Source organism: Cyclopterus lumpus, chromosome 5 (genome assembly GCF_009769545.1).
Source record: "Cyclopterus lumpus isolate fCycLum1 chromosome 5, fCycLum1.pri, whole genome shotgun sequence".
Classification (NCBI taxonomy): domain Eukaryota; kingdom Metazoa; phylum Chordata; class Actinopteri; order Perciformes; family Cyclopteridae; genus Cyclopterus; species Cyclopterus lumpus.
The window spans coordinates 16,747,643-16,765,329 of NC_046970.1; the positions used below are offsets into that span (position 1 = coordinate 16,747,643).

Here is a 17,687-nt window from a genome sequence, read left to right on the forward strand (position 1 = left end):
TTTCGGTAGGATAGATTTCTGGGGGCAGACACCCCACTGAACTATTGTTTTACTGTTAACACCCGGAAGTTGAACGCGCTCATCTTTTAATTAGTTTCATCATGAACTGTTTGAGCGCAAAGTGAAAAAAAAGCCGGCATTAGAGGATTGTGTAGTCTTTGGAAAGTTCACACAATTTTGCCTACACATAACTGTGAAGGTCGACAGATTGTGTAATATGATTTTGCTTGGCCATGTTGACGGCATTTTCCCAACCTCAGATCCACAAACTTACAACTGATTTTGCAAGGTTCCTACTTACTCAAAATAGTTTTAATTAGAAATCAAACATGAAAATGACACTGACAACTACAACTCATTATAAGCAAGATTTGTTTTTTAAAGAAAGTAATATGAACTGGATAAATGACTACAAATGGTCTTAAGAGTTCTATTCTATTCTTACTTCTAAAATGTTATATAACTGTTATGGCCTAGATGCTGTATAATGTTTACGAGATTGTCTCAATGCTTCGGCTATTTTATACTGATGCCACTGTGAATCAGGATAAAAACATAAGACACATTTCAGTGGGTTTGGATGGATTCATTCTTTAAAAAAAAGTGTGGTTGAACCAGTTAAATATGATTTGCATCATTGCATCTCTCCGTGACTTGTACACAATAATAAATTGACAAAACCAACATCTTACAAAGAAACAGTTTAATGTTAAATAGAAATATAAAAAAAGAATAGACAAATTATCTATTTCTGAACACTACTTATTTACAATTAGAATTTAACAGCAACAAATCCTGTGAAATTTACATTGATGTGACTGTGCTGACCCCGCTGCTCCCTTTGGCCTTCAACAGAAGCTTTGCCTTTACTTTGTCGTCTTCAGTCATCGATGGTCGGGAGCCAAAATGCCTGAAAAAGAAGAAAGCATTCTAAATGTTTCGTCACATTAGAACCATTTTGTAATTGCTGGTGTTTTTGTGGGCACTCGGTCCATGTTTCACACTTCAAGTATGTATGTATATCTAATTTAGGTTCACGTTGTCTAGCGCACATGTAGATATAAGAATCTAAATCCCTTGTCGGCTGACAGCTGAAAACTGAGCTGTATGATGTGAAAAGCTCACTCAAGTTTCACGTGTGAACAGTTTTAGATGCAGGCATCAAGAGTGTGAAAAACATAACAAGAGTGTAATAAAGCGATGAAGAAGTTTGTTACGCCGATTGTTACTGTGAAAGGCTCCGTGTAGTGACATCAGATTACACATTTATTCACACTCTCATACAACAACTTTGATGACATGTTAAACCCCTATGCTCTGGGCCTGGGAGCACCACCTAGTGGGACGCGGATGTACAGCCAAAGGAATAAATTAAATAAAAACTTTATTCTTTAAGATAATTCACAAAGCAAGCGATTTTTATAGTTAAATGTGCTCAAGAATTTACACCCTAAAAAAAACAAAAAAACATAGTAATTCAAACAAAGCATTATTTTGTTGACCAGGTACATTTGAGTACTGCCACCATCTCAACACATCGTCACGCAGGAGACAAACGTTAACTTTTTGATGTTGCCTCGGACGCAGTGACACAGAATGTATCGGTTTTTTTAAACTAAAAAAGTGATACAGGAGACCAATAAAAGCTCCAAAGCGTGCGGTGAGGAATTATGACCCTTCATTTTAGAACCATGTTGTCTGCCAGTGATGGGTGAAGGTAAGCACAATATTTTTTGGGGGCATTATAGCTGAAAGAGGTCGAACACAAATTTACAGCCTAATTTAGATTTTATTTTTTGTCATGTTGAATGTTTTGTTAATAAGATACAAAAGGTTGAGTTTAACTACTTAATGCAGCTTCAAACATAATCATAAAGGAATCTTCTTGTGGACACCGCCACTCACCATGTTGGAGCAGGCACTTGCAAACGTCATGAACTTGGGGTTGAACTGCAAGCAGGTTATTGGTCCTGTGTGCTTTCCGTCTAATAAAGCCACCTTCATGCCGCTCTCTGCATTCCACACGTGGATCTTTCCGTCCTCAGAGCCTGAAAAATATGAACAAAACAAAAACAAATATGCAATGAAAATTCTACTATATTTGTATTAAGAAATCAAATGGCTTGGGGCTTTTAATTGTGATTGTGATGAAACGCCTTACGTGAATGAATTAATGCATTTCCAAAAGTGAGAAACTTACCGATCATAACAAACTGTGAATCCGGAGTGAATGACGCCTCCAGTGTTACACATTTACTGTTATTGTAGCCCTGTGGGGGGAATTAACAGCCTCCATGAGCAATTATGTTATGCATATTTGTACTGCAAAAGAGAACAATTTGTTGAGAAGTTTTCAGATCCTAATATAATAATAAAAAACACGAATGACAACTCAATAAATACATTGGAAAGTGTCATTGAACAGGTGGGATTTGACTGTCAGGGTTTTCCAAATTTGCTATTTTCACAAACACAATATCCTAAATGGCCGATGTAGATGTGACGTCTGTCTTTGTGTTTCTTTTTTAAGTAATACATGTTTTCACACAGTGCATTTCATCACTTACCCCAAAGGAATGTAGCACAGCACCCTTAAAAGCATCTAAGACACGAAGGGCTCCACCATTTGTCGAAAGAAGAATGAGTTTTCCGTCATTGCTAAACTTGAGTCCTGTCCACTCGCACGTCCGGTCGTACTGAAGCTTGAAGGTTGCAAAGGGACCCTGTTGACGAGAGGCGCAGTGAATATTTGGCTCCCATTAAAGTAAAGCTATTTTATTTTACGTTTCTTATCAAACTTACCTTGTCAAACGACCGCAGATCATAAAGTTTAACCATCTCTGAATTTATTCCTGCAGCAAAAATTAAACCTTCTGGATCAAAGGAGCACACTGGCTTCCCCTGCAGGTGCATCAAACCCTAAAATTGACAAATGACGAGACGGTCAATATCAGCTATATCCTTTTTTTTTTTTTTTTTACAATTTCATATTACATATTAATGCAAAAAGAGTGGATGGATGCTCACTAAATTACAAAAAAACAGACTCACCTGGCAGTTAGGTGACCGCAAATCCCACAATCTGATTGTTTTATCCGACGAGCCAGAAATAAATGTGTCGTCCACAGGAGACATGGAGAGAGATGTGACTCTGGTTACACAAAAGAAGAAAACATGAGAACCAAGAAACTTCCAACTCAACCAATTAAAACATACCAGCATGAATCCAGTTCTCACCTTTTGTTATGCCCAGGAAAGTAGCGGATGTATTTGTTGTCATGAAGAGAAAGGTATCGGATAGTATCTACAAGAAAAATAACACAAGAACAGCATTACCATGTCAGACATCAACACCTGGTGGTCAGCAGCAGCAAGAAACAAGCAGTTGATGACAGGCAGGTCTGATGAGTTGACTCGACCGTGGGCAAGGCAGTCACTTGTACAGTTAGCTCCTGTATGGGGCAGAATCACAGACCCTCAAACTGTACAAACAACTACCTCAGACCAAAGTGAGTAGTGTGTCCCACAATCCAGCAGCGGTCCATAGGGTTTGTGTACACCAGCAGTCAACCCAGTATAAGACACTGTACCCTAAAGCTTATAATGTAGCTAGAACTAGATCATGTTTAAGACTTAGATTAGAAGAGATATTGTGACAGAATTTAAATGCTGTCTTCTTCTGCATTACATTCTCTGGATGTATTTGACAGCTCTAGCAAAGTGAAATGCACAACATTATTTCTACTTGTTTGGCTCTGTACCCAATATTAACGACCACACATAATAGATATCACACTATGATTTGAGACCAAGACAGTGTGATATTTGATTCGTTGCTCATTCTATCAAAAGAATCATATTGGACACAAATTGAAACGTCATGCTATGCTACCAAAAATAAACCCCAAAAAGTATTTGTGCATCAACATACCATCGATTTTGTTGGAACTGTAGACCACAGTGTTTGCAGCATGTGTGTACCTGATCAGATCCACTCCGTACTTTTTGCTATAGAGAGTCCTCTTAGGTCTGCCATAAATCATATAACGTGAAAGAGGGGAAACATAATATGCATTATAAATCATTGTACAATATCAATTCATGTTGACAAAGAATTTAGTTTTTAGTCACAACTAAATTCAACACATCCTCGACGCAGAGATTTTTTTTTTCTTCGTGCCGAATCTTTATGTTCGAATACTGACAGATTGTTTTGACTGATGATCAGCAATTTGAAGACAAGTGCTTTGATCACTGACATGTAATGAGGAGCATTTTCCCAAATACTGAACATTGTCTCATCGTTACAGTATTATCTATGCTGGCATACTACTAGATTCATTTATACATTGATAAACCAAGAAATCGACCTCTGCGAGGTTTATTTAGGGAACTCAAAAATACCAAACAATAGATTAGATGTTAACTGATTGGGATTTACTTCTATTACGACATCAGCACATTGCCGTAACGTACTAGCGTATAACGTAAGACCACACTGACATTTTACGGCTCATTCAGTCGCCCGTTGAGCGCAGAGCAGTAGGCCTCGCTAGCTAGCTAGCGTAGCGAGGAGCTAACGTCAAAAACAACAGAACAAAATGAACAAAACACGCTCTTACTTTCCCTCTTGGCAGTCGTACAAGACTAAGGAGTCGTCGTCGCTGCTGGAAATAATAGATTCTCCGTTTGAACTGAAATCAAAACAGTTAATTTTGTCTGAGTTTTCCCGGAACACCTTAGCAACTCTGAAGCTCCGCAGCACATTGTCCGTCAGCTTCATTGTGGCCTCTGTGTCTGAGGGGACGCAGGCCCTCTAGTTACTTTAAATCGGCTTACAGATGTCACGTAATTTAATTCAGATTTATGAATATGAACTACAATTGTGCTAACAGTTCGTTTAAAGAAGTATAATTCAAAAACAGCGACGAAAGCCCGCCTGCGATACTTCTGATCCCTGGGAGTGGGGAGGGAGGGAAAAGCAAGCACCGCCTTCTCGACGACGGTGACGCGCAACCTATCATCTGACACGCGCATTGGTCGGAAATCGCGCCGTATAAAAATGAGGATGGTGGTTATCGCGATAGTTAAATACATGCTACCACAGTCTAAACAGTATTGGTGAATTTACAATAACCTACGGATCCATAAAGTCACGAAATGTGACGCGTCGTCATTATTGTGTGCACACAAGTTATTGTCGTGTTGGACTCGGAGGTGCGTTGAGGATAAACAAAATGTTAAAAAAAATGGCAGCATCGTCTGGCCATGGAGGAGATCGGAAGAAGTGAGGACACTCAGCTGTTATTCTGTGTAAGTATATCGAGAGAGCAAAACAACAACAACAACAACAACAGAGTCGTATGTGCATTGTGCACACATATTTGTCGAATAAAGGGGATTCTGAAATATTATTTTACCGTTCGACAATTTCTCTTTCCCATCATCTGTCGGCAACCATTTTGACCTTTAAACATTATTCTTCAGGTAGACATACATTTGTAGCACAATACAAAAGTAGTACATCTTAAGTAACTTAAGTACATATTAAAGTCATTCAACAAGTGTTACAACACCAACAGTTCTATTTCATGAAGTCTAATAACTTAAATTAGGTACAATTACATTTAACCAATTGCGTGCTAAAGTTAGGCAGAGGTGATCAGTGTATCAGTGTATTAGCATATTGCCCACCCCCAGTGGACAATATGCTGATACACAATATGCTGAGGTGCTGATCTAATAATTTACAAAACAGTTTTTATTCTTCATCCTCAAAATAATATGTTCTGTGTGGTGACATGGCACTCTTCTTTTGTTCTGTGGTATACTGAATAAGCATAAAACCATGTCAAAAGGCAACTTTCCAACATTACATGACCTGAATCTGTGTCAAGGTTCAAGTCGAATTGGCTCAGTGCCAACATTTTACATCAACTATAAATTGTGTGCCTACCTGCCTTTTCTACAATTGAGAATAAGGCAACTTTCAGGTCTCAAACAAACGATATGAGTGCAGATGTCTTCACCAAAAACGACAACTTGTAAACACTGTGCACACGAATTCAACGTATAGTTGTTGGTTTTGTACCCTTTGAACTATACTGTCAGATAGGCTAATACTCTTCTGAAACAACAACTGACCAATGCACAGCTGTGTGATCAGTGGTTGGATGTGTCCTGTGGAGCATCAGGTTAATCATTACACACAGGGTACACAACTCCAGTCAGTCTCTGGTCAGATTTCTGCTCCACTGCCTGACTGCTGAGCTGAAGGGCATAGAACAGGCTTCCACAGGCTTTATATTCCATTTACAACCTTCACAGGTAGGCCACCTCATGGGTCTTTAGAAAGCACCATTTTACCGGGAAACGTGTAACTGGCTTAGGATAACAGTTGTTATCTACATATGGTTGTGGTTGTTTTAAACACAAAAGGTAGGGAATAATCTGAACACTTTGTTTTCTGCCTTTAAAAGTAAGCTAACAAGTTCATTCAGTGAGTAGAATATGAATACAACAGCAACACTCTTGTGTACGTCTTAACTCTTTAGATTTAACCGGGAAAGATCAGAGCTACCAATCCGTTTGAGAACTTTACAGCTTATTAACTTGAAGTATAATACACTGTTACAATATAAGTGTATGTTTTGGGGTTTATTTATTACAATGCTGCAAATGTCACTGGCATTTTAATCTTCAATGCATCGTGCTTATAATTAAAGTTTTGCAATTACCTCACTGCGATGTCATTGGATGATATCAACTTTTCAACAGTATTCACTACACAATGGTTATATTCAAAGTGGTCTTTTTCTCTTTTAATAACATGTTTTGGTGGAAACTGTATAAACGACTCAATATGACTTTTTAATTTCACAGACCCACTGAACTGTCCATGGCCCGTGTTCTTTCCCTGTTTCGGCCTCAGCCTTTTCTGGTCCACGTGGGCAGGAGAAAACCTATTCTGTGCAAAATGTCAATGGACTCACGGGCACGCAAGGTGTTTGCAGCCGCGGTGGAAGCTGTGCAGCCAGACGTGGTGGTCCGGCAGAGCATAGAGCGCAGAGAGGACTCCGTCATTATCAGTGGTCAGAAGTTCACACTTAAGCACAACGTGCACTTGGTTGGTTTTGGAAAAGCTGTACTGGGTATGGCTGCGGAGGCAGAGAGGATTATGGGGGATCATTTGGTAAAAGGAGTAATAAGCGTGCCACATGGGATTCAGCAGACATTACAGCAGCATGGAAAGAAGTAAGCAAAAAAGCCTTAGTATGTAAACAACTTGAAGTATTACAAAAAAATAAGATTAAGCATAATAACATGTCTCACTTCCATCACAGTCATCTCTTGTTAAAAGAAAACAGTCACATCAGAGTGATGGAGGGAGCAAAACACAACTTGCCTGACAGTGATGCCCACAATGCAGCGGAAGGGATCAAGCAGTTAGCCAGTGAACTGACAGAGAAAGACCTGCTACTTGTACTGATTTCAGGTAAAAAATTAATATATATATATATATTTTCTTTCATGCCTTTAAATGTAAATCTCTAAAACAAGGTGGTGAAACTGTGTTTAGGTGGAGGCTCGGCGCTCTTACCTGCTCCCATCCCACCAATCTCACTGCAAGAGAAACAGGATGTCACCCGCAAACTTGCAGGTGCCGGTGCCACTATTCAAGAGCTGAACACTGTGCGGCGGGCCCTTTCCGTTTTAAAGGGTGGGGGGCTTGCTCATTGTGCGCACCCAGCCCAGGTAACATACTTTTTCTTTAATTTGATTATTATCACATAGTCACATTATCTCATTCCAGCATGATATTTTGAATATCACCCCTCATATCACTTCTTTACAGGTGATTTCACTGATATTGTCTGATGTAATTGGGGACCCTCTGGACTTGATAGCCAGTGGCCCCACCATGTGGAGTGAAGTGTGGCCTGAAGAAGTTTTGTCAGTCCTTGAACGTTACAAGCTGTTGAACTGCCTACCAGCCTCAGTAAAGGACGTTCTTGGGAAACCAATGCCAAGGTGGAGGGAGAATAAAGGCAAATCCAATACATCAGGACGTGTTCTCAATACTGTAATTGGCTCCAACAGCGTTGCCCTCAAATGGGCAGGTCGGCGTGCTCGGGAGTTAGGTTTCCGCCCTCTTGTGCTGGCACCAGGAGTGTGTGGCGATGTGAGGTCGGTCTCCCGGCTATACGGCCTCCTGGCTCGCTTTGCCTGTTCTCGAGAGGAACCTCCTCCAGAGATTGCGTCTGAGCTCCTGAGGCTGGGGCCCGAAGTAGGTGTGGAGAGCTGGGACCTCTGCCGTACCATGCAGGTCTTGGGAGAAGGGCGTACAGAAGGATGGGGTTCCACGTGTCTGTTAGCTGGAGGTGAGCCCACCGTGGAGCTGACAGGCAACGGTCGAGGTGGTCGGAACCAGGAGCTGGCTCTGCGAGTTGGACTCGAGCTGAGAGACATGAAGCTTCCGCCTAATGGTCCTGTCTTCCTGAGTGGTGGAACTGATGGTCAAGATGGACCCACTGAGGCAGCAGGGGCCATTACTGATGGGGGATTGTATGAAGAGGCACAAGCACAGGGGCTGGACATCCACAGCTTCCTTACCAACAATGATTCTTACACTTTTTTTACACGTCTTTCTGCTGGGCAGCGCTTACTTGTACCTGGCCTAACCTGCACCAATGTGATGGATGTGCACATGCTACTTATTCCACCCATTCCCATTAACATGAGATAATTTGAAACGCATATAAAATAAAAAAATCTTGGTCAAGCAGATCTGGATAAATATATTCCTTAATTGTTCTATTTGACTTGGTATTGTGGGATCTCTTTTGTTCAACTATCGACTTGAAAGCAAGATTATATATTGCTATATTAAATTCTAACAACCACAAAATACAAATAAATGTCAGCAGTATTGTTATCAGCTTTACGGTTTTAGCCGGGAAAAACAAGTTTATAAAAAGGATTTTACTGACAATCTTTTTTCTTTCCTTTTTTTAAATCAATGAAAAATATTTTTACAAACCAGCTCTTGCAATTAGAGGCATTTAAAACATCAGTATTTATAAACACAGCACATTTAATATCAATCAAGCTATTTACACAAAACCTAGCGCATTATCTTTGCTGCTGGCCTCTGAGTTTGTTGTTCAGTTCAGGACTCTCATAACATTTCAGTAAATGCACTGTAATACATTTTCATACTAACCTGTCTTTTCCATTATAATTATTGTCACTTGTCAGATACAATAGCTGATTGGAATATGACTCATTCAGCAACCCTTTCACTTATTCATATTTTATGTTATTTAACTTAACTACGCTTTTGACACATTAACAGAAAAACTAATCTCAAAATTAAACAAGTTGAAGAGCACAAATATGTAAAAAGGATTAACCCTCAATGAAAGAGGCACTTTAGGCAGCAATTACAGCTTTGAATCTACCCAATATGGATAGGCGGGTTTCAGCTTTGCAAATCTGAATATTGCATTTTCCTCCCATTCTTCGAAAAACAGCTCAAGCACCTTTGACTGAGATGGGGACAGAGTGGACAGCCATCTTCATGTCCTTTTGCTTCAAATTATGAATTGAACTGAGGAGTGGATACTGAATTGAACACCACAGTACATATACATTGTTATTCTTAAGCAATTAGTAACTTTGTTTTTTTTACCCCTGTACATAACTCCATCACAGTGCCTCCCTCATTAATATTCAGTGCCTTGTAATTATTTTGTATAATTGTCCTAACTTTTACTTTGTTGTTAATTCTTGAACAAAAAAAGCCAAATGTTATGAGAAACACTGGTTAACAACTCCTGCAAAAATCCTGGTAGATGTAAACTTGCTTTTTGTGGATCTGTATTCCAACAGACTTGAACAAATATGCTTTGTTTGTTCCTTTCATACATCATTCAAATCAATTATTTTGCTCATGGTCAGAGTGGAGCGTTTTATGTTGGCTTACTCCGCTATCGTCACAGTGTCCTGAAAGCACTCTTGATTTTACAAACAAACCTATCATTTGTCACATTTGTAGAACTTTGTATAAAGATACACGCAGAACAATTTAAGTATCCAGAGTAATGTTCTTCTCAATGACTAATGCCGACAAGCCAAAATAAATACCTCACAGCACTATGTAGGTGATAAAGTGGATCAGTGTGACACTGGTAGTTTGCATAACAGATGAGTTTCTATGCAGTTTCCAGAAAGTGCATCCATGAACGCACTGAAGATGCTTCATTATCAGCCAACTTTAAAAAGGTGCGTTTACTGTCTCTCACTGGAGTCCAGCTCTCATTTGGATAAAGTCCAAAGTCCAACGCCATTGTCCTATTAATCTCGATGAGTCTTTGGGGCATCTCCTGCTTTGTTTTCCCTGCAAGAACAACACAACGTAATTACGAACAAAACACTTTTAGAAACAATAACTGTAATATAATTTAAGTATGACAAAACATCTACAACGCTATAGTATACACTTACTTATCCCACCACCATCAATGATATGTTGGGAATAAATGCTGCAGCTTCAGTTGAGAGGACATAATTACACTTTATGCATTCAACTACAGCCAGTTTGAGGATTGTCACTCATTTAGGAAAACATCATAGGCAAATATCCTAAAACTAGCTTTCGCACTGATTGAGCCTCCTCCAGACTGTGTGAGGAGGATAATCTACCTGTTTGAAGCGACATGGACGATCGGAAACCTACCATCCGCTCAGGTGGGGTGACGTGTCAGGTGTGCCTCCGTTCTGTCCAGTCCCTGAACATCAATACCAACAGAGATGAAGCCAACGGGGCGAGAACTGGTTTATAGCAAGTGATGCGGAAATACGGTCGAAGAAAACTCACCTTGTCGATAATACATATCGTTGACTGTGTTCCCGTAGATTTTCCATGCGAAGTGAATCGCGACAAGACTTAAAATCAACCAGCCGAGTAAGATTTTGAATATGGAAACTCTCATGTCGTTGGCGAGCCAGTCGTCAACAAATTCGGACAGGAACGACAGGCAGCTGTCCGCGATGCGGGAGAAAAACTCAAAATCCCACGGTTCCTCCATAACGACCGGTTATTCAGCTTAGGTTACGTGAAATCAATATGGTCAACTCTTCATCCGATGGATAGTTTTAAGGACATCGTCTCCCCTCGGTAACGTCAGCGTACGACATCCAGATATGAGATCACCGTCGCCATCTTTACAGTTACGTTGTTTGTATGGAGATGAATGAGGAATCGGACATGACGTAGGTGACGCTGAGCTTCCCCGCTACCACGTTATGATCAACAACATCCTTCAAAGAAATGGGACTGTCTTATATTTCTTCTTGAGCTAAACTGCACATTTTAATATGGATCTCCAGTAGTATTTTTGTGAATGGTTGGCCGGCGTGACGCTTACGTTTAGCTTAAATCCAGCAACTTAAATCCAGCAAGTGCAGCCTGAAAATGTTATATTTAAACGTTCGCGTCGCCCCTGACCAACATTGTATCTTAATGAACATACAGAGGACTTATATCAGACGACAACAAATAACAGTACAGGTCCAACACGCTTCTGGATAATATGTAACATGTTTTTCTTCTTATGGAGCCCTGTGAGACCACAGAGAGCAGCGTACGGAGCGCTGAGGGCACACATGTGGCTAATTAGCTGCTACGTTAGTCATCAAAATACCCCCTAATGTTTTGCCTGAAAAGGGCATGACGCCATACCTGTATCATAGTTGTATTATATAAAGCAACACGAGTCGTACATGACAACGTCAAATTGCTGAAACATTCCAAACACATTGTATATTTAACGTTAGCTTATACAGCTAAAATGTACGCTATCTGGAACGTGACATGAGGGGGCGGGGCAATCCGTGGACACCGAGTGGACTGATTGGTCAGTTTAGCTTGTCAGTAGAGATTCCGGATGTCTGCTGTCGTAAGAGGACAATTTGTTTTCTGCTTCTCATTCTTGACAGCTTGTTTGCTGCCGGGCTGCTGATAAGAAGTTGATGCAGTGAATTAGATGTGCAACCCTACGTTTCGACGGTGCAACATCGTAAGTGTTATTCTTTGTCTTTATCTGTCTAATTTTAGCTGACCAAGCTCACTGTTAAGTCGAGGCCATGAAATGTATCTATGTCGCTTGCTAGCAGTCAATGTTAGCCATGTAACTGCAGCCGGCATTTACTGAGTTGCAACGGAATCCACAGTCAAATGTTTATAAGGGTGAAACAGTAAGCAAGTAAGCTTTATAAGTAATTTAATCTATTATAAACGTTAGTTAGTTCCTGAGTTGTGGCGGTCAAATACTTTCGTCTTTCCGTCCTATCGACTGTCGTCTATCTGCCAGACTGCTGGAAGTTATAATCGGTGTTACATTCCAGAGTCGGTATGCTATCTTGGAGTTGTAATTCTCTGTAACCAGTTTTCTTCTCTAATCATGTGACCTGACCACTGGTCCAGAATAAGTGCTCCTATTCATAAGATAATGTGATGCATGCAAGGTTCAACTACGAACAGCGACATACATTCGGTACAAAGCTGTTTTTTTCGGGATTGTTTGGTTGATGTGTTTTATGTATTTTTGTTTTAAACTGTAGAGACTGGGATGGTATCATGGAGAGGGACAATCATCAAGAAGGAGAGGCACAGGGAGTGAATATTTGTGATCCACCCTGTGAGGGCAATCCACCTGGTAAATTATTTCATCTTTCATTAAATCTATTCACATTTGAGCTTACATCATTTACATTTATCATTTATTTCATAATTACTTTTTTGTTATAATTTTAGCTGACACCTTGGCGACATCTCTCTCCCTCCTGGGGAATCACATGTTTCCTTATCCGGTGGAGAGAAACGACAGCACCACTGTTAACAAACAGGAGCCTGCAGATTCAACCCTCTCAGATGTTACAGCAGAGGAGAAGAGTCTGGATGCAGAGCACCTGTCTAACCAGGTAACACAGCTGGAGATTGAGGAGACAGAGAACTCTGAGTGTCAGAACAATGTGTCTTCCCCGACGCTTGACAAAGAAACCGAGGATGCTGCCACTGACAATGACCGCAGCGACTCTGGGGAGTTTGTTGTTACAATGCTGGCGAAGGCCAAGCTGGAGGAGCAAGGAATAGGTGTGAAGGGAAGGTCATCTCCCTTGTTGGAGGTGGGCACCCAGGAAACTCCTGCTTTTATATCTCACCGTGATGAGGATGTGACAGCTGAAAGCTGGCGGCAGCACAGGAAGCATGTTTTTGTGTTGAGTGAAGCAGGCAAACCCATCTATTCCCGATATGGCAGTGAAGAAGCTCTTTCATCTACAATGGGAGTCATGATGGCACTGGTTTCCTTTGTTCAAAGTGGAGATAACATCATCCGCTCAGTCTATTCAGGTGAGAGCATTATTGGGATTTTTTTACCACATAACTTTTGTAAATGTAATCGTCTAATTACGTAAATAAGAGCAAGTGAAGAAATCTCAGAGGATTGTGTATTGTGGAGGAGAAGCCAGTAAATGTGGCTGCAGTGGTTCTGGTTTGTCCAAGAAAACAAATTAGTTATTACCAACTGACAAAGTGCTGCTTCATTGAGAAATACTATGATTCAAAGCGGAGGTTTATACATTTACAGAATTGTGTTCACATTCACTTTAGATTTATTTGAAGTACGTTTCTTTTACATTTACACTAATTTCAAAGTCTACAACACGTCCAATATTTCTGAGTGCAGAGCTGTTGATCGCTAAGGGCATTGTTAGTAGACATTCAATGGTACTTCCAGTATTATCCTTTATGTTTTATGGTGTATTTTCTTCCTTCCATCAGAGGAGCACATCGTGGTGTTCTTACAGAAAGGGCCCCTAGTGCTGGTGTGTGTCTCTAGCAGTCGTCAGACTGAGCAGCAGCTCCGTGGAGAGCTCCTCTATGTGTACTACCAGATCATCAGCATGCTGACCCAGGCCAGCATCTCCCGCATCTTTGAACACAAGAAAAACTACGACCTGAGGAGACTCCTGGCGGGCTCAGAGAAGATCCTGGACGGTCTTCTCAACCTTTTGGATTCTGACCCCAGCTTCCTGCTAGCAGCAGTGCACTGCTTGCCCTTGGCTTGCTCTCTCAGGGACTCTCTCAGCCAGATCCTGCAGAAAGCAATCACCCCCAATCTGGTTTTCTCCATCCTCATTGCCAGGAACCAGCTGCTCACCATTGTCCAAGAAAAGACAGTCATCGAGGATGCCAGGCTGGAGCCCGCTGATGTCCACCTCCTGCTCAACCTAATCGGAGCTTCCTCTGCCTTTCAGGCTGGAGAGATTTGGACTCCCATCTGCCTCCCCCTCTTTAATCCTGACTGTTACTTTTATGCATACATTTCTTACCTGGACCCTCCAGAATGCACTGTTTGCTTGCTGCTGCTCTCGACAGACAAGGAGGCTTTCTACGCTGTGGCCGAGTGCAAGAGGAAGATAGAGGAGGCCATGATGGCTCAGAACTCCCTAAGCCTCATCGCCAAAGTCCAGTCATACAGCGTGAGCCAGGTGGGCGTCTCAGACCTCAGACACTTCATGTACAAGCCCTTTGATGTGCCAGACAACTACCGTCAGCTAACTCAGTTCACCAGGTGTGTTTGTGTGTGTGTGTGTGTGTGTGTGTCTGTTATTCTCTGTCCAACTACAGCAGAGACATTTTAGCCGAAACGGGTGCCTTATGTTTAAAAAAATTAAGAAAGCAATTCAATTTGTGCTCTAGTAAAACATTCTAACACAAAATGCACTGTATGTAGGCAAGTTAGACAGCCATACTTGTCATGTTTAATACCTCTTTTAGTTTTTATAAATGTGTCTGAGATACAAAATTTTCTTAGTCTCAAGAAGTGTAAATACCTTGTAGAAGAGAACTCATGAAAGCCCATTTCCTCTATTAAGAAAATATAGCTTAGTGTGGTTAGTGTTTAACAATGAAAGTGTCCTGTTCAGAATACAAGGGTTTTTGAAATTAGCTTCCAGTTACAAGAGCACAGACAACATTGCCTTTCACTAATGTTGCCAATTTACTCCACTTATCTCTCAATGAGCTAAACTGAAAGCACTGGATGCTTTATTACATACTCCAGCAGCCAATCGAAACCGTGACAATGAAAGTGAAATCATACAAATAATTACATTCATTATCATTCAGTGTGCTGAATGATAATACCAATTTTATTTACGTGACTCAGAATAAACTTACATAGAGCAAAAAGACGGTTTTGTTAGTCTGTGCATCTTTGTCTTATCAGTACACTATAGCCCTTGTATATCACTCTATCTTTGTTTATGTGGAAACTCTGTATGCCTTTCCTGTCTGTAACCTGTATAATGTGTTGTTGCATACAGCCCAGAGATGGAGGCTCCATACAGCAGTGAAGAGGAAAAAATGAGACTGCTGGACCTTTATCGTTATATGCACAACCGCATCCACAGCACCTCAAGACCCCTCAAGCTCATCTACCACGTCGCTGAGAGGGAAACTCTGCTGGCCTGGGTTTGTTGCTGTGTTTATGATAAATGATCACTGTCACTATATACAACTTTGTTCAGAATACTGTCACGTATTCAGTTATCTTTGACTTGAGTGTCTGAATATATTTTCTGGATTTTTACGGGAAACATATTTGGAAATACATTTGTTTGCTTACTTACGGAGAGAGTTGGGTGAGAACATCGAGGTCGCACTCATATCTGTCCATTCAATATAAAGCCAGTACCAGTTGTGGTTTTACTGCGGGTTGTGTGCTGGAATAATAGTGGATGAATATTGTGCTGTACAAACAAGGAGGCATGCATGAGCCCAGGTGTGTCTGCAGCCTCCTATCAAATCAACAGATTTTAGAGTATCGCGCTTCTCATCTAACTCTCAGAAAGAAAGAAAAAGAAGAAGCAAATAAGAGTATTTCCCCAAAATGTCAAACAATTCAGTGCCTGATTGTTTCAGTTTGCTAAAATAACACTTGAACTGTGTATTTCCTTCTCTGCTGTAGGTCACAAGTAAGTTTGAGCTGTACACCTGCTTCAGTCCTCTGGTGACGAAGGCCTGTGCTATTACTGCTATCACTAAGCTTCTACGGTGGATTAAAAAGGAGGAGGACCGTTTATTCATCAGATATCCCCCAAAGTATTCAACCACCCCAAACCCAAGCAAGAGCTCTCGAGGCGGGAAATCTGACCAGCAAGACTCCACAGATAACGGCTTCTTATCTCTTCTATAGGACTCCCTTAGCGCTCAGCTTCATTCAACAATAGTTTTTACACTGGTTCCAAAATATTTTTCAACCCCCTTTTGACTCTTGTTGGACTTGACAGACATTGACTACTGGAATCCCTACAACACTACAACAGTTTTACACTATTTAAGAAGGAATGAACTCTTTAAAACTGGTATTATTTCCTTACCTTAGCTAGAAAGCATGTCATTGGATCACTGCTTTCGATCAGAAACAGTCAGGACAGCGTTAGTACGTTTTAAATCAAACTGTGGTAGAAAATAATTGCAATGGTATTTAATTGTATGTTTTTATATTGTTTTATTACTGTAACAAGAAGGAGGATTTTCTCACAGACAGTGAATGTATCACAGAGATGACAGTTCATTGATATGCTATAACTATTCATGGCAGTAAATTAAGATGAGGTGTGAAATGACCTTTCTCAGATTAGTTCTTAGATTTCTTTCATGGAACAAAAACATCCCGCTGTTACAAAACAGAACATGCAAGAAATGAATGTATGTTGAGTTTATGTGCTTAACATGAACTGGAATAACAACTGGAAGTGCCAGAACAGGGATGGGCCGTCACACAGGGCCATGAACCGGCCTCTATGGATGTGGTGGCACATCCCTGGGACAGAACTTGAACACTTGCCGTTTCATATCCCACTGATGTTTCTTTATCAAATTTAAATGATCAGGTTTCATTCATGTTACATTTTGTGCAGAAAAGAAATAGGAAATCCCAGCGTGTTACACCTGATCTCTTTACACGATCGTCATTCTTCGTGTTTTCATCGTCATCCAGTTAAGCTAAGAAGACGCCACTGAGCTCACGCAGTGTTTATCTGCAGGCACTTCTAGTACGATTATCAGTCGACACTTGATGTAGTGACTTCAGGCGACTTATCCTTTTGGATAATAGTTTTGTAATAATTGTCTATAAACAGTAGCCTCATCCTTGTGTCCTTTTGGGGAATTCTTCTGTCAATTAAAGTCTTAAGAGTATGTCTATAGTATTATGAAATAAATCCCAGGTTGCACAAATCTACACTTCTTCTGATTAATTAGAGATGTTGATGGGAATGAACTTCATTTATAACCGAGCAGAACATTTTCTGGATCTGGCATTTTTGAAATATTTTCCTATGAGTTTCTTGGGCTATTTAATTTGGTACTAATTATGAATAAATGAAAAGCAGACAGTTGGTAGACCGCCAGTTAATTGCTTGAGTCTTTTTTTCTTCTTAAGTGCATGGCAGGTGAGCTTTGGATGCAATTATGGGAAATGTATTTAAAAAGGTGAGCATTCAGTTCTACAAATATGAAGAATAAAGTTTCCAACAGCAAATGAGTAATGAGTGAATATTTACTTGGATTTCTATAATTAGTTCCATATTTCATAGTTCTTTTCCTGGAAATG

At 40.5% G+C, this 17,687-nt stretch overlaps 4 protein-coding genes across 7 annotated transcripts; 2 read left to right on the top strand and 2 right to left on the bottom strand.

Moving 5' to 3' along the window:
* Positions 1-684: 684 nt before the first annotated feature.
* Positions 685-5,006, bottom strand: wdr82 (WD repeat domain 82). The gene is made up of 9 exons (XM_034533941.1): positions 4,623-5,006; positions 3,932-4,029; positions 3,238-3,304; positions 3,052-3,151; positions 2,803-2,919; positions 2,568-2,723; positions 2,201-2,270; positions 1,906-2,048; positions 685-910 (listed from the first exon to the last, which is right to left on the bottom strand). Exons 1-9 carry the CDS (start codon positions 4,781-4,783, stop codon positions 881-883), a joined length of 942 nt encoding a protein of 313 aa, XP_034389832.1. The 5' UTR covers positions 4,784-5,006; the 3' UTR covers positions 685-880.
* Positions 5,007-5,019: 13 nt separating this feature from the next.
* glyctk (glycerate kinase) lies at positions 5,020-8,801 on the top strand. Its single transcript, XM_034533939.1, has 5 exons — positions 5,020-5,313; positions 6,883-7,254; positions 7,344-7,495; positions 7,580-7,755; positions 7,856-8,801. Exons 2-5 carry the CDS (start codon positions 6,899-6,901, stop codon positions 8,744-8,746), a joined length of 1,575 nt encoding a protein of 524 aa, XP_034389830.1. The 5' UTR covers positions 5,020-5,313; positions 6,883-6,898; the 3' UTR covers positions 8,747-8,801.
* Positions 8,802-9,057: 256 nt separating this feature from the next.
* On the bottom strand, positions 9,058-11,248 carry tcta (T cell leukemia translocation altered). 2 transcript variants are annotated; one of them, XM_034533943.1, is made up of 3 exons: positions 10,880-11,248; positions 10,739-10,790; positions 9,058-10,399 (listed from the first exon to the last, which is right to left on the bottom strand). In XM_034533943.1, the coding sequence occupies exons 1-3, from the start codon at positions 11,088-11,090 to the stop codon at positions 10,357-10,359; spliced, it is 306 nt and encodes a 101-aa protein (XP_034389834.1). In that variant the 5' UTR covers positions 11,091-11,248; the 3' UTR covers positions 9,058-10,356. The 2 variants fall into 2 exon arrangements, with proteins under 2 accessions (XP_034389834.1, XP_034389833.1); XM_034533942.1 differs by lacking the exon at positions 10,739-10,790 and having other exon boundaries at positions 10,880-11,113.
* On the top strand, positions 11,160-17,618 carry mon1bb (MON1 secretory trafficking family member Bb). Of its 3 annotated transcripts, none has more exons than XM_034533938.1 (7): positions 11,160-11,274; positions 12,001-12,080; positions 12,625-12,719; positions 12,818-13,414; positions 13,847-14,639; positions 15,394-15,541; positions 16,038-17,618. In XM_034533938.1, the coding sequence occupies exons 3-7, from the start codon at positions 12,641-12,643 to the stop codon at positions 16,263-16,265; spliced, it is 1,845 nt and encodes a 614-aa protein (XP_034389829.1). In that variant the 5' UTR covers positions 11,160-11,274; positions 12,001-12,080; positions 12,625-12,640; the 3' UTR covers positions 16,266-17,618. The 3 variants fall into 3 exon arrangements, with proteins under 3 accessions (XP_034389829.1, XP_034389828.1, XP_034389827.1); XM_034533937.1 differs by lacking the exon at positions 11,160-11,274 and adding an exon at positions 11,308-11,918; XM_034533936.1 differs by lacking the exon at positions 11,160-11,274 and having other exon boundaries at positions 11,925-12,080; positions 16,038-17,484.
* Positions 17,619-17,687: the final 69 nt, after the last annotated feature.